The sequence below is a fragment of the Danio rerio genome, chromosome 3 (assembly GCF_052040795.2).
Source record: "Danio rerio strain M-AB ecotype USA chromosome 3, GRCz13ab, whole genome shotgun sequence".
Taxonomy (NCBI): Eukaryota; Metazoa; Chordata; class Actinopteri; order Cypriniformes; family Danionidae; genus Danio; species Danio rerio.
Window position 1 is genome coordinate 67,807,866 of NC_141023.1, and position 13,522 is coordinate 67,821,387.

Here is a 13,522-nt window from a genome sequence, read left to right on the forward strand (position 1 = left end):
CACAGTTTGACAGATGAGTTGACATAATCCAGCGCTGATGCTGATCTCCTCTGTGCTGCATGGAGCCGCATCATAAACTCAACAAACAGGCTACTGATGATTTAGTGGACAACAAACCAACCTTTCTCCATTTGTAAAATCACAGTTATTAATAGTTCTTGTAGAACATCAGTTTGTAAAATAGCCTACGTAATCTACCAATCAAACAAATCCAAAGATTTTCTTAATTCTTGCTTAATGATAACTCCACACCAAATTGAGGCTTTACAGCTTATTAAACATGTATGCAAATTAATGCAATATCACATGTAAACAACACAATTGTTATGCAAAAAGTCAACACATGAGCCATCGTCTTTCATCACATGCAGCACGCGCACACGAACCGCGAGTGAGACGGAGGAAATAAGTCATAAACATAAGCCATAATCTTTAATCTAATGACTTTTATTACAAATGTTGACAGAGGTTTGTGATATAACAATAACAGCAGAGCATTAATTAAATGCATGCTTCCTGTGGAGCGTTCAGTTTGAAGTAGCCTTGTATTTTCATTTGACTGAAGAAAAGAACCTGATTGGACAAACAGCAGACCCTCAGCCTCCTCCACTGCACCAGCTCCATCTTCTGCTGCAAATGTCTTAAAGGGCCATGAAAGCCCCTCGTTTCAGCAGGGTGTTTTCACATCTCTACTTTGGAAAAAGTCAGAAAAGTGGGCGTGTCCAGCTCTGTTTAGGGGGAGTGTCGGAGGAAGAAAAGTGGGAGGGTGTGGGAGTGTCTATTTGGGCACGCGCGAGTTTCAGAGTCAAAATTCACACACACACATACAGGAGAAAGTGATGGTGTTTAACCTACATAGACATCTGTAGTCGAATTATTTGCCAAATTATTAAATGTTGGACTTTAACGGCAGTTTGGCTCTTTCATTCAGGGAATTCATTCATGTTCCTCGCGACAAACGTGATATTTGATTGGAGGAGCTGCTCTATGCGTGTATTTTTCATGCAATGTTTGATACCGCACGGCGAATGAGAGAAAAAAACCTCCGCATTTCCCAGAAACTTAGATGCACACGGCAGGTAGCGTCAGAAAGCCGCGTGTGTTATTCCGGTCACAAAATGCGGTAAAAACCCTACACGAGGTTAAAGTTTGGTTGTGGTGCTAACATGTTTACACTCCGTGCAATAGATAACTTAGTTCGATACGAACAAACTGAATAAACAAAGAGCACTGGTCACTCACTTACCAAATCTGTAGAGACAGGACAATCACCAGCAACTAGAGCCGCGTCTTTATTAAGAGGAGACGAGCAGCGAATCCGGATCTCAGTGTTTGCAGGTGAGAACAGCTCTCAGGTAAACAATAATCCTCCTTAGACACGTAAGTTATTGTTGTCGAGCGTCGCGTACACTGTTAATCCACACGTGACTCCAGCTGAGCTCTCACAGAGAGAAAATGAAAACAAAACTTCAGTGCAGCAAACTATAAAAGCAACACTTCACGCTTGTTTTGCCAACACAACGTGGCGTCTCTGTCGTCTAAACACTGTGACAGTAATGAATATTAATGAAGTTGCACAATAGAGTGCGCTGATTGGTTTGAACCAAGCTTTACTCATGCATTAATGCAGCACACTGTAAGACGTAATAAGACGCACTCTGGCACAGACGTCCAGTCTGCACGCTGGAATACACGCTATTATGTCATGACCGTGATGCAGCTTCAAAAATTCGTTTCAAACCGGAAGTACGAATTTGCTTGAAATAACGCTAAAACAACCAATTTACACTTTTTAGTGAAATATAGGTGTCCTAATAGTGTTTATAGCAGTGTGGGACACATATACGACTGTCAACAGCTCAACACATGTGTTTTAGTGTTTCGTGACCCTTTAGAAAGAGAGTTCGCAGGACTGCTTACAACCTAGAAGACAAGAAAAAATAAGTGATATTGGCCTTGATTTCACTTCTTATCTTCTGATATTGTTTAGAAGAAAACACTTTTCATAATACTTTTAAATAAATGGTGCAAAGCATAATCGTTGAAGAGAGTCTATCTCAGTCTGTTTTTAAGCACTTTACACTCTTGTTCCTTTACTCTTGTTATTATCGTCAATAATTGCAGTAAGTCCTTCTGTGCAGTTTCTCTCCATCCCTCAACCCCCACCAAACAAACAAGTTCAGGCCCAGGATTTGTTCTTACTTTAACCCCTGTGGATGGAGTTAATTGAGATGGAGCTATTCAATGAAGTGCTTGCGCGTTTGTATCATTAAACGCAGTTTAAACGCAGCTAGGCTATGTCAAGATTGGGATAGGCTATACTTTGATTATTTAAATAGTTTTGTTGTTGTTGCGTTTCAGATGCATTCTAAGTGTGGTGAACATTTGTAGTGAAAACGATTTTATGCACAAATGATCCCAAATATATTTTGAGGTCTCCTAGATAAAATTTCAGGTGCATGTGACCAAACCGGTCACAATTTGGAGCCCTGTTATTATTATGGGTCGAGCACTGTTGATCGTATTGGAATTGCTCCATTTATTCTTCTTCTCTAGAATGAATTGGGATTTTTAAACATGCTTGAAAACTCACGAAACTTTGCACATGCGCCAGAGGCATCAAACATTTATGTTTATTATATGTTTTGGAAATGGGTGTGAAATGACTCGACAGCGCCACCTCTGCACTTTTTGACGAAGTGGCCCCCGAGCTACATTTCACGCACATCAGACATGCCAATACCTACGATAAAGTCTCTTGAAGTCAGATGTTTCCAACCTCCTCATCAATATTACAGTTTGTGTAGCCAGTGTTTGTGTTTTTTTATTACAGCTTTTTAGACATTATAAAAGCAAATGTTTGTTTTATTTCAGACCAAATTGAAGAGAATATGGAGATTAAAGAGGAGGAACATCATGTCAAAGTTGAGGACAAAAATCATTTACAGACTGATGATATTAAGAGAAAGAAAAAGAAAAATCATTTCATTCAGTGTGGAAAGAGTTGTGAAGAAAAAGCCAATCTTAAAATTCACATGAGGATCCACACTGGAGAGAAACTGTTCACATGCACTCAGTGTGGAAGGAGTTTCAGCCAATCACCACACCTTAATAAACACATGAGGATCCACACTGGAGAGAGACCATACACATGCACTCAGTGTGGGAAGACTTTCAACCAATCATCATCGCTTTATAGACACATGAGGAGCCACACTGGAGAGAGGCCGTTCATGTGCACTCGGTGTGGGAGGAGTTTCAGCAACTCATCAGACCTTAATGATCACATGAGGATCCACACTGGAGAGAAACCATTCACTTGCACCTGGTGTGGGAAGAGTTACAGCAACTCATCAAACCTTATTGTACACAAGAGGATCCACACTGGAGAGAAACCATTCACTTGCACTCAGTGTGGGAAGAGTTACAGGAACTCATCAAACCTTATTGTGCACATGAGGATCCACACTGGAGAGAGACCATACACATGCACTCAGTGTGGGAAGACTTTCAACCAATCATCATCGCTTTATAGACACATGAGGAGCCACACTGGAGAGAAACCATTCACATGCACTTGGTGTGGGAGGAGTTTCAGCAACTCATCAAACCTTATTGTACACAAGAGGATCCACACTGGAGAGAAACCATTCACTTGCACTTGGTGTGGGAGGAGTTTCAGCAACTCATCAGACCTTAATGATCACATGAGGATCCACACTGGAGAGAAACCATTCACTTGCACTCAGTGTGGGAAGAGTTACAGGAACTCATCAAACCTTATTGTGCACATGAGGATCCACACTGGAGAGAGGCCGTTCACGTGCACTCGGTGTGGGAAGAGTTTCAGCCAATCATCACACCTTAATCGACACATGATGATCCACACTGGTGTGAGATAAGGTTCATAAACATCTGGCAAACAGCACCAGGGCTGCAACATTGAATTGATTAAAATCAATTACTAAAAGCGTTGGCAATGAGTTTCCTAATCGATTCGTCATGTCGCGCGATGTGGAGACGATTTATTATTAAATAAACTTTAGTTGAGCGCGGAGCGGAGTGAACGCACTCTCCCTCTCTCGAGCACAGCAGAGTCTGGCGCCTCATAGACAGGACGGAGCAAAAAAAGGAGCAGAGGTAACGTTAGAGGAAAGATGCATGGCGAAGGCAGAGGAATCTGTGTGACTGTAGTCATCCAAGGTGTCGAAGAATTTCATACTAAATAAACAAAAAGAATTCTGTTAACGGCCAAATACGAAAACGTGACGAGCCAAGCACCACTGCAATGATCCCGCAGCTGAAACGCAAACATGTTGGAGTCTTGATGAGGAGGAAGGGAGCAACAGCAGGGTAAATCACTACAGAATCCTGCTTTTGTTCTGTTTTGAAGTGAGGAGTGTGATGTCCCTGGTGCTGCTGTTTACTTATCCAGCTTGACAAGCGTAACGTGAAAATGTCAAACTGAGCTTTGGTGTGTTAGCTGGCGCTGAGCTAGGGAAAGATGTGTCATATTATCACAATTATGCAGTGTTTTAACCACCCAATGCTTATTTTATGTCTTAGACATGTAAATACACACAAGTACTAGTAAAACAGCACATTTAGAGGTTGTAAAACACACAAGAAAATCTATGGAAGTCTTACAGTCCACTCAAATATATTTTGCCCATGTGTATAATTCAAGTCAGATACACGTAGTGAAAGTAACTATAACATTTGTTCAAAATTACATTATTTTAATTTGTTCTTTAATTTGGTTTGCAGTATACCAGGGCCTTACGTTTGTAAATCCTATTAATTTGTCTTGTGTATTTGCTTCTTTTATTAATAAAGTTTCTTAACTTTTTAAGTTCAAGATTCTTTCTAGTGTACTACATTTACTTTAAGTAGAATACAAACTTGATGAATATATCATGATTTCAGCAGAGAGAGTCAGTCAACAATATTAAAACACTATTTGTAAAATCTGTTTCCATTAGCTCATTAGTAAAAAGAGTTTAAAATGAACACAACCTATATCATGTTAAGATAAATCAGCTAATTGTACAAACTCGCAGTCTCAACAGGGAATCCCAGACTTCCAAGGTACTAGAACATCCATCAGGGTTAAAGCACTCCACAAACTGTGCATGGGCATGCTCCCATGATCCCACAACCACCCTAGTGTGGGTGTAGACCTGGTTCTGTGTTACACAGCCTGAATGAAATCGGCATTGATTTTCCAGGTTCTATGGTTCAACCATATGCTGGCTTCTCCTCTCCAGTACCCCGGCATAGACTTTTCCAGGAGGGAACACACCCCTTGGTCCCCCTTCTTTAGAATTGGAACCACCACCCCAATTGCCCAGTCTAGAGGTACTGTCCCCTAAATCAATGTAGAAGCATGTTAGACAGGAAAGCCCTATAAGATCCAGAGACTTGAGCTACAAAGGGTGGATCCTATAGACAAACTAGCACAAAAGTCCAGCAGAACACCATTCAGGGAGGCCATTCCTGCCAGGCGACTGACCAATCAGAATCAAGTATTCCAGACAGCCGTGTAATAATCCCAGATAACAACCACAGAAACTAACAGTCACTGATCACATCAATATAACACATTCACATCTGTCAAGCTGCTGTTTTAACTGTGGCTCCATCTTGTGTCTGAATAATATGTAGGTTAGCATGCGCTCCATTCAGAAATGTTGGTTTCTGTTAGCTTTGCCTTTAAGTAAAGATATTACACTGTGTTTAGAGCGGTGTTTAGTGTTTAATGTTTTGTGGCAGGTAGCCATGTAATAATCTGTATAAGGTATATCCAGGTCATTGTTTTGCAGAATAAAGGCCTTCAGTCTTCTACAACAGCTGCTGATAAACCTGTCTGCTTCAGGGCATGTGTCCACCGAAGCATTTTTTTGCGTTGCAGAAATGTTAGCGCTGTTCTAGTAATGCTTAACTGTGAGCGCTTTCACTGTCAAAGCTTTTAAAAACACTGAGCGTGCTTTGTGCCGAGTATAAAACAGACGGCTGCACCGTCGGCATTCCATTGCCAACATCAGAGAAATTACATTCAGCGCAGAAATCTTATGTGCAAGCACACTCTTATTCTGCTACCTCACCTTGTGTTAGTCAATTGCGTCCTGTTAAATCATGAAAGAACCACGTCATTTTGAAAGTCGAGTAAAATTTCATTTGCCACATCCAGACCTGATTGTCGCCAGACCTGCTTAATCAAGAAAGCAGGTAAATTGGAACCTTTTGGAAGGTGTGCATCCCGTTACATCTGGCATAAAGTCAAAATCCAGACCTGAAACTGATCGAGATGCTGTGATTTTTTTTTTATTTTTTTCAATTAATTCGAATTTACGTTTTGACAACGATTTAATTTCATATTAAAACAAGAAATCGCAATTTTTTTATTTATCTGTTTTTTATACAAATACGCCATGGATTTTAGAATTATAAACAAGTTTCTTTACACACACCGGCGCCGCCCAGCCACGATTCAGGATGCAGTTCATATTTCAGCCGCGCAACAGAGCTTAGCATCCGCCAATCAATGCCTTAGCAACCACTCAGAACACCCTAGCAACAACCTAGAACACCTCAGCAAACGCCTAACAACACATTAGCATCGACCTAGAACATCTTAGCAGGCGCCTAGCAACACCTTAGCAACCACTTAGAACACCCTAGCAATGCCTCTAGCCCCCACTTAGCAACACCTTAGCAACCATTTAGAACACCCTCTGCAAAACCTTAGCAACAACCTAGAACCCCTTAGCAACGGCCTAGCAACACTTTACCAATCACTCAGAACACCTTAGTAATGCCTTAGCAACCACTTAGCAACACTTTAGTGACCACTCAGAACACCCTAGCAACCACCAAGTAACATCTTAGTCACCTCCTAGAACACCTTAGCAACCGCCTAGCAACGACCTAGAACATCTTAGCAGCCGCCTTGCAACACCTTAGCAACCACTCAGAAAACCCGAGCAACCACCTAGCTATGCCTTATCAACCGCCTAGCAACTATCCAGAACACCCTAGTTACCGCCTAGTAACACCTTAGCAACCATTCATAACACCCTAGCAACCACTTAGCAACACCTTAGCATACACCCAGAACCTCCTATTAACCGCCTAGCGAGAAACTTCCCTGTTCTTTTTTTATTGTTGCTGTGGTACAACACGACTGAAGTAATAAACAAATTATTCAGTAGGCTTCAGTTATTATACACCAGCGCAATCATTAATGAAGCGTTTGTAAGAGTTGGACACATTATGCTTTACTATGTGCTCCAAAAACCTCTTTATCATTAACTGCTAGTTTATTTCCCCCATGCGGATTTCTTCCAGACTTCATGAAGTAACAGATGAGAGCATACGGAAGCGTGGACGCATCGTCTACACTGTTATTATTTCTTCATTTATTTTTGTAAGGGGTAAATGGTGCTCCACAATAACAATAATAACCGTCTAGTTTTGTCGCAGGGTTGTATTTCTCCTGTTCTGTGGACAAACTTACTATCAACAAACATTCGCCACTGCTGCGCATCTCGATGTTCACGTTACTGTTGTTCGTCCCACCGAAACGCCAGTAAAGACGTGGATTACTGCAAAAGAAGACGGAGATTTGATTGCAGCGATGACATGGCAGCGTATGTTATTATTCTCCTGGATATTGTGTAAGTGTGGTGATTGGGAAATTTTGTTGCACGGCACTGCGAAAAAGAGTTAAACGAGATGATTAGACATTGAAAAAGTGAGCGATCGGACCATATTTTAAATTTCTGGCAGAGAGGTCATGTTTTGATCCTCAATTGGTCACACACAGTCATGTGATGTGATTTCAGAGTTCACCAAGCTTGAACAAACTTGCGTTTCCAGTCTGATGCATCCGCGTGCGTATGAATGGAAGACTATGGGGAGAAAAGTCCAGTGTGACCGCAGCTTAATTTGACTAAATAGTTTCCAGGCACATCAGTTGAAAACCACGAGTCACATGACAAGAACTGACCGGTCAGCTTCATGCTTTATATGGAATATAGACAATTCAGTCTTCCATTCATACGCACACGGATGCATCAGACTGGAAGCGCAAGTTTCGCAGGTCGCCGCGTTGCAAAGTTCAAGCTTGGTGAACTCTGAAATCGCATCACATGACTGTGTGTGACCAATTGAGGATCAAAACATGACCTCTCTGCTGTACATATATATATATATATATATATATATTATGTACAGGCTCTGTTCTGCAATTAACAAAACCATAAAAGAAGTAAATCTGACCACTAATTTCCCTCTGTTGTCGGCAGACAACAAGCAGCCAATCAGCTTTCACTGAGCATTTAGAGGCAGCCAATCGGCTTTCACTGAGGGTCTACAGGCAGCCAATCGGCTTTCGCTAAACGCCTACAGGCAGCCAATCGGCTTTCTTTGATCAGCGTGCAGGCAAATCAACCCGCCCACGGCGCTCAGTGTGAGGCGGAGAGTGCAGAGCTTTGCTGTTTGCTGTTGAATTGCTTTAACTCCACTTCTGTTTCGGGTGTTGTGCGTCTATTCAAAGTAAGTGTATTATATCTGACCTTTGTAGCGTTCGCAGATTTACTGCAATTATCTTGCGGGTTGAACTGCTTTAACATATGTGCTCAATGCTAATATAGTCTCTTGTTTTTAGCTCGATGCTAGGCTGTAAACACTTCTGTAATGCGTTACTCACGGGTTATCTGCAGGGTTTCTGCAGGGTCTTAACATGTTTTAAATCTAAAAATCTAAATTTTAAGTTTTAAAAAGTCTTAAATGTAGTGAAATATTGTGTTGTAGGTCTTAAATCTTTTTTTTAAACAGGTCTTAATTTTCCTTTGTTCATGTATTGCTACCAAATCTGGCCAAAACCCAAACAATCACCAACAATCATCTCAATAAAACTTTACACTTTTTATTAAAAAGGTCATTTTAAAATCTATTTATCATAATGGTTTAATTATTTTCCTTACAGTAACATTTGTGTAAAAGTTCTCCATGTATTTACTGCTGAAGACACCGACCTGGACAGATTGTTGTGCAAATATTTAGTTTATTATAGTTTTTTTTTAACTTCTAAAACATTTGTTCAGTTTTATTTTAAAGAAGGTTTATGTTCGGAAAAAGTGTATGGACACAAGTAGAGCTTGCTTGTTTTTACACAATATTTAAATATTTAGTTAAGAAATAAAATATAAAACTTTTATTATTAATGTATTATTGTATTATTAAATTATAATACTTTTTTTGGAAAGGGCAAATAAAATTTTTTTCCATCTGGGCCATTCGAACAATTCATTAGCCTTTAGCCCTTTATGAGTTTAAAATTTCATTCATAATGGTCTTAGAACATCTTAAATTTAACAGAAACCCTGTATCTGGGAACCTTTAATTTGTGTCTTATTTATTCACTAAGTGCTCGTTTAATGTTGATCTTTTGAACTTAAATTATGCTTGTGTAAACCTCTGAAGAAACGCCAAAGTCTGATTTAGCAGTGAAACAGAATGTGGGATTAGTATAATAGTATAAAACACTTAATAATGAATGTATTACAGTATTGAGAGATAACTGTAGGCAATCAGAGACATGATCACGCTGCACACATGAGATGTAGAATCGGCCACTCAACACTTACACACATATTTACTGAACAGGGAAGAGAAACCTATGTGTAACTTGTGTGAGAATATTTTGATGGTGAAACATATTTTAATAGAGTGTATATTTGTAAATGATATTAGAGAATGTTTTTATTCAGGAAATATTTGAAGGCAAATGTTTAAAAATGTGTTTTCTGGAGGAATTGTACAATATTGATCATTGATCAGACTGAAAGAGCTTATAAGACTTTATCAGTGTTGCTGTTATTTGTGTGTTTTTAACCAATTAATGATGTTTCAGAAACAGTTATGATCATCAATTATATATTGAATATTTAATACAAGTGTTGTCATGAATATAGCCAGTGCTGCTGATATGACATTAAAATATAAATATAAGCGAACAGAATATTAATTATAATAATTATCTCCTCCTCCAGTGAAGCTCCTCCTCCAGTGAAGCTCCTCCTCCTCCAGTTCAGCTGTAAACACTGTGATATTCCCATCAGGCTCCAGTGAAGAGTTTATTGAAGGACAGCGAGAACATGAGTGATCCAGAACCCTGCAGAATTAAACATGAAGACACTGAACAACAAATAGGTTGGTGTTTATGTCTGATCAGGGGTGTAGCAGGGGAGGGGGAGATTGTTGGGCTTCTGGGGCTTCAGCCCCAAATATTTTTTTTTCAACAGCCCCGAAACTTTTGGGTTTAAGTTCTGTCAAAACGTTACAACTTTTGTTTTTAAAATTAGTTATAAAGTGCACGTTCCAAGCTTTATGCAGGTATGTCTCTCATGTGTATCTCTCATGTGCTTGTGGAGATTCCGCGCACGTCTCACTTTGTAATAATAAAGCCTCGTGGGCCTGGCCACATTAACACTAATGAGTTCAGACTGAAAAATTGGTTTCATACTGATTACTTTATCAAACAATGTTTGTTTTCAACATGCACTCGCTGCATTTAAAAGTATGAAGACAATAGATTTGTTAAAAATGAAGGAATCGATCAAGAACGACCCATTACTGACGCGACATGAAGGAGCATGTGCTGCGTCCGAAACCGCATACTTCCATACTTTACAGTATGCGAGCCGAGTAGTGTGTCCGAATTCATAGAATTCGAAATCAGTATGCGATAAGTACCCGGATGACTTCCGGTGAGATTCTGGAGTGCGCATCCCATGCAAGCTGCGCTATCCCATAATGCCCCGCGAGAGAATTCGTGAATGGAAGGGAAGCAACCCAACTGATGCAGGTTGATCACGTGTCTGTCAAAATGGCGGATGTAGTACGTCCGGATTCCATTGATACTTTTCACATTCATACTGTATAGAACGTACTGTCCTAACGGCCGAGTAGTACGTTTAAATTCAAATGCAGTACCTACTGAGTAGTAGGCGGTTTCGGACGCAGCCATGCAGTGCTGGTGTTGTATCGAAATCTGACTCCCCAGACAAATCGTGCAGCACGTCACACAGCGCCTGCAGCTGTCACAGCGGTTTATCAGAAACCTTTTATCCATCATTTCTCCACAATTTACAGCAATAACGAACACAGAAGCCTTGTCAAATAGACACTTGAGTCACTTGAGTAAATGCAGCCTTATATGCTTAACCAGCATTTCATCACAGCACTCTGAAACTATTTCCTTACTTCCCATACTTATTGTCTATTCGCTTTCATCTCCTTATTTAATATTTAGTTAAACAAGTTTAGAAAAATCTAATCAAAACAAAAGAAAAAGTGTAGGATTTTTTTACATGGAGTGAAAGACATATCGGAGATATCTGAAGATGCTCAATGATTGTGCACAGTAGATACATGTAAATGTGTAACTAAAAACACACATGCAGCTCATTTAAATTATAAATCACACAACTGTGGTATACAGAATTACTTCTGTAATTCAACAACAGTGTAATTGCGACAGCTAGTTGAAACGGTAGGCTACAAGTAACGAATTCATTATGAATTAATTCATTATTCATAAATAATTAATTCACCTCTGCCTATGATGACGATGCCATCGTCCATCGCGATGTTTCACATTAGACATCGTACGATGCCAAATTGGTCGACATCGCCCAACCCTAGTTGTCTTACAGATTTGATTGATGTGTTGATCGTATCTGTATGACCAAAACTGAAAGTTTAATGTAAGTTAGTTTTGGCATTATTAGGACAAGACGCCTCAAAACGCGTAAACTCTATCTTCGACCCCTGAGGGTTAAAGTGTCTACATATTTACACTTGAAGAGCAGCATTTACAGATCTTTCAGTCCATAATATTGTAGTGATATTAACATACTTAGTATGTTAGTACTTAGTAACGAAATCATTATGACGAAGGTCTGTCTTTATAAACTGAAAGAGTACTGCTGACGATACGGACCAACTTTACCGTCTGAATAATCAAACAAATAACCCTGATCACACACTTAACAAATCTGTAGAGACAGAACAATCAACATCAACTGGAGCCGTGTTCTTATTAAAAGGAGACGAGCAGCAAATTCGGATTTTACCATTTCCGTATATGAAAAGCTCTCGGGTAAAACTTGTTCCCTACAAACGTATTGTTGTCGTGTGTTTGCAGACCTCTATAATCCACACATGACCACATGCCAGCTGCTCTCTCATAGCGGGGAAATGAAAACAAAACCATCGTTATGGCACATTTATAAATAACACTGATGACCCGTGTCTTCAAACAATTCTTCTTCCACTTGCTTTAATTACAGCAACACAACGTGGCGTATCTCTGTGAACGCTGTAACGGGTAAAAACAGTTTTCGAAGAAAGACTTTTCATGAATTGATGCTGAAAACTCAAAGGCGTCACGTTGTACCCACCAGGATCTAATTGCGTGTTTGAGCTCAGGTAGATCTCGAGAATTCCTCAAGATGTCTTAATAAGCTTGGGACAGCAAAAGAACGAGTTGAAGAACCCCCCTAAAGGCAATAAAGATCAAAACAATAACCGGCTGCTGAATGGAAAGTGCTATAAAGATGGTACGAAGAGAGGGTTTGCAGGAGCTGAGATATAACCGGTGCAGAGTGTCAGCTTTAGGTTAGAGTGATCTACTGAAATGGTGTATTGGGCAGTTTTTGGTTGAAGGTTTTGATGTTGTTAGAGTTATAATTGGAGATGTATTTTGAAGTAGTTGTTGTGGTAGCATTAGCTGGCCGATACGGAGCAAAGCGGTCTTCAAAATGAAATTGGCTGTGATTATGGAACTTGAATAATAAATTGAATAATGCGGAACCGGGCGCAAGCAATTATGAGCATTAATTCTCAATTATGAGAAATTAGTTTATAAATAAACTGTGACCTCAAGTGAACAGATACAATTTCGGGTGCATATGTGACCAAAACCCTCACAGTTTCGAGCCCTGTTAATATTACTATTATTATTATTAATATTGTTAGGGGTGGAGCACCTATGGTGCGTAGGCCCTATTGGAATTGCTCCATTTCTTCTTCTTTTGACTTCAGCTTTTTAGACATTATAAAAACAAATGTTTGTTTTATTTCAGACCAAATTGAAGAGAATAAAGAGATTAAAGAGGAGGAACATCATGTCAAAGTTGAGGACAAAAATCATTTACAGACTGATGATATTAAGAGAAAGAAAAACAAAAATAGTTTCATCTGCACAGAGTGTGAGAAGAGTTTCAGCCAGTTATATCTGCTTAATAGACACATGAAGATCCACACTGGAGAGAAACCATTCACATGCACTCAGTGTGGGAAGAGTTTAAGTCGATTACAATACCTTAATCTACACATGAAGATCCACATTGGAGAGAAACCATTTACATGCATTCAGTGTGGGAAGAGTTTCAGCCAACTACAAAACCTAAATCAACACATGAGGATCCACACTGGGGAGAAACCATACACATGC

The 13,522-nt window shown here is 39.7% G+C and overlaps 1 protein-coding gene across 3 annotated transcripts in view; it reads left to right on the forward strand.

The window, feature by feature from the left end:
* The window catches only part of wu:fc31d10, a 35,869-nt gene that overhangs the window by 7,032 nt on the left and 15,315 nt on the right, over positions 1–13,522 (forward strand). The window contains 2 exon segments of one of the 3 annotated variants that reach the window (NM_001442838.1): positions 8,468–8,556; positions 10,073–10,215. Of the exon segments in view, the coding sequence (NP_001429767.1) occupies positions 10,161–10,215 (55 nt within the window). The 5' untranslated portion in view covers positions 8,468–8,556; positions 10,073–10,160. 3 annotated transcript variants of the gene reach the window in all.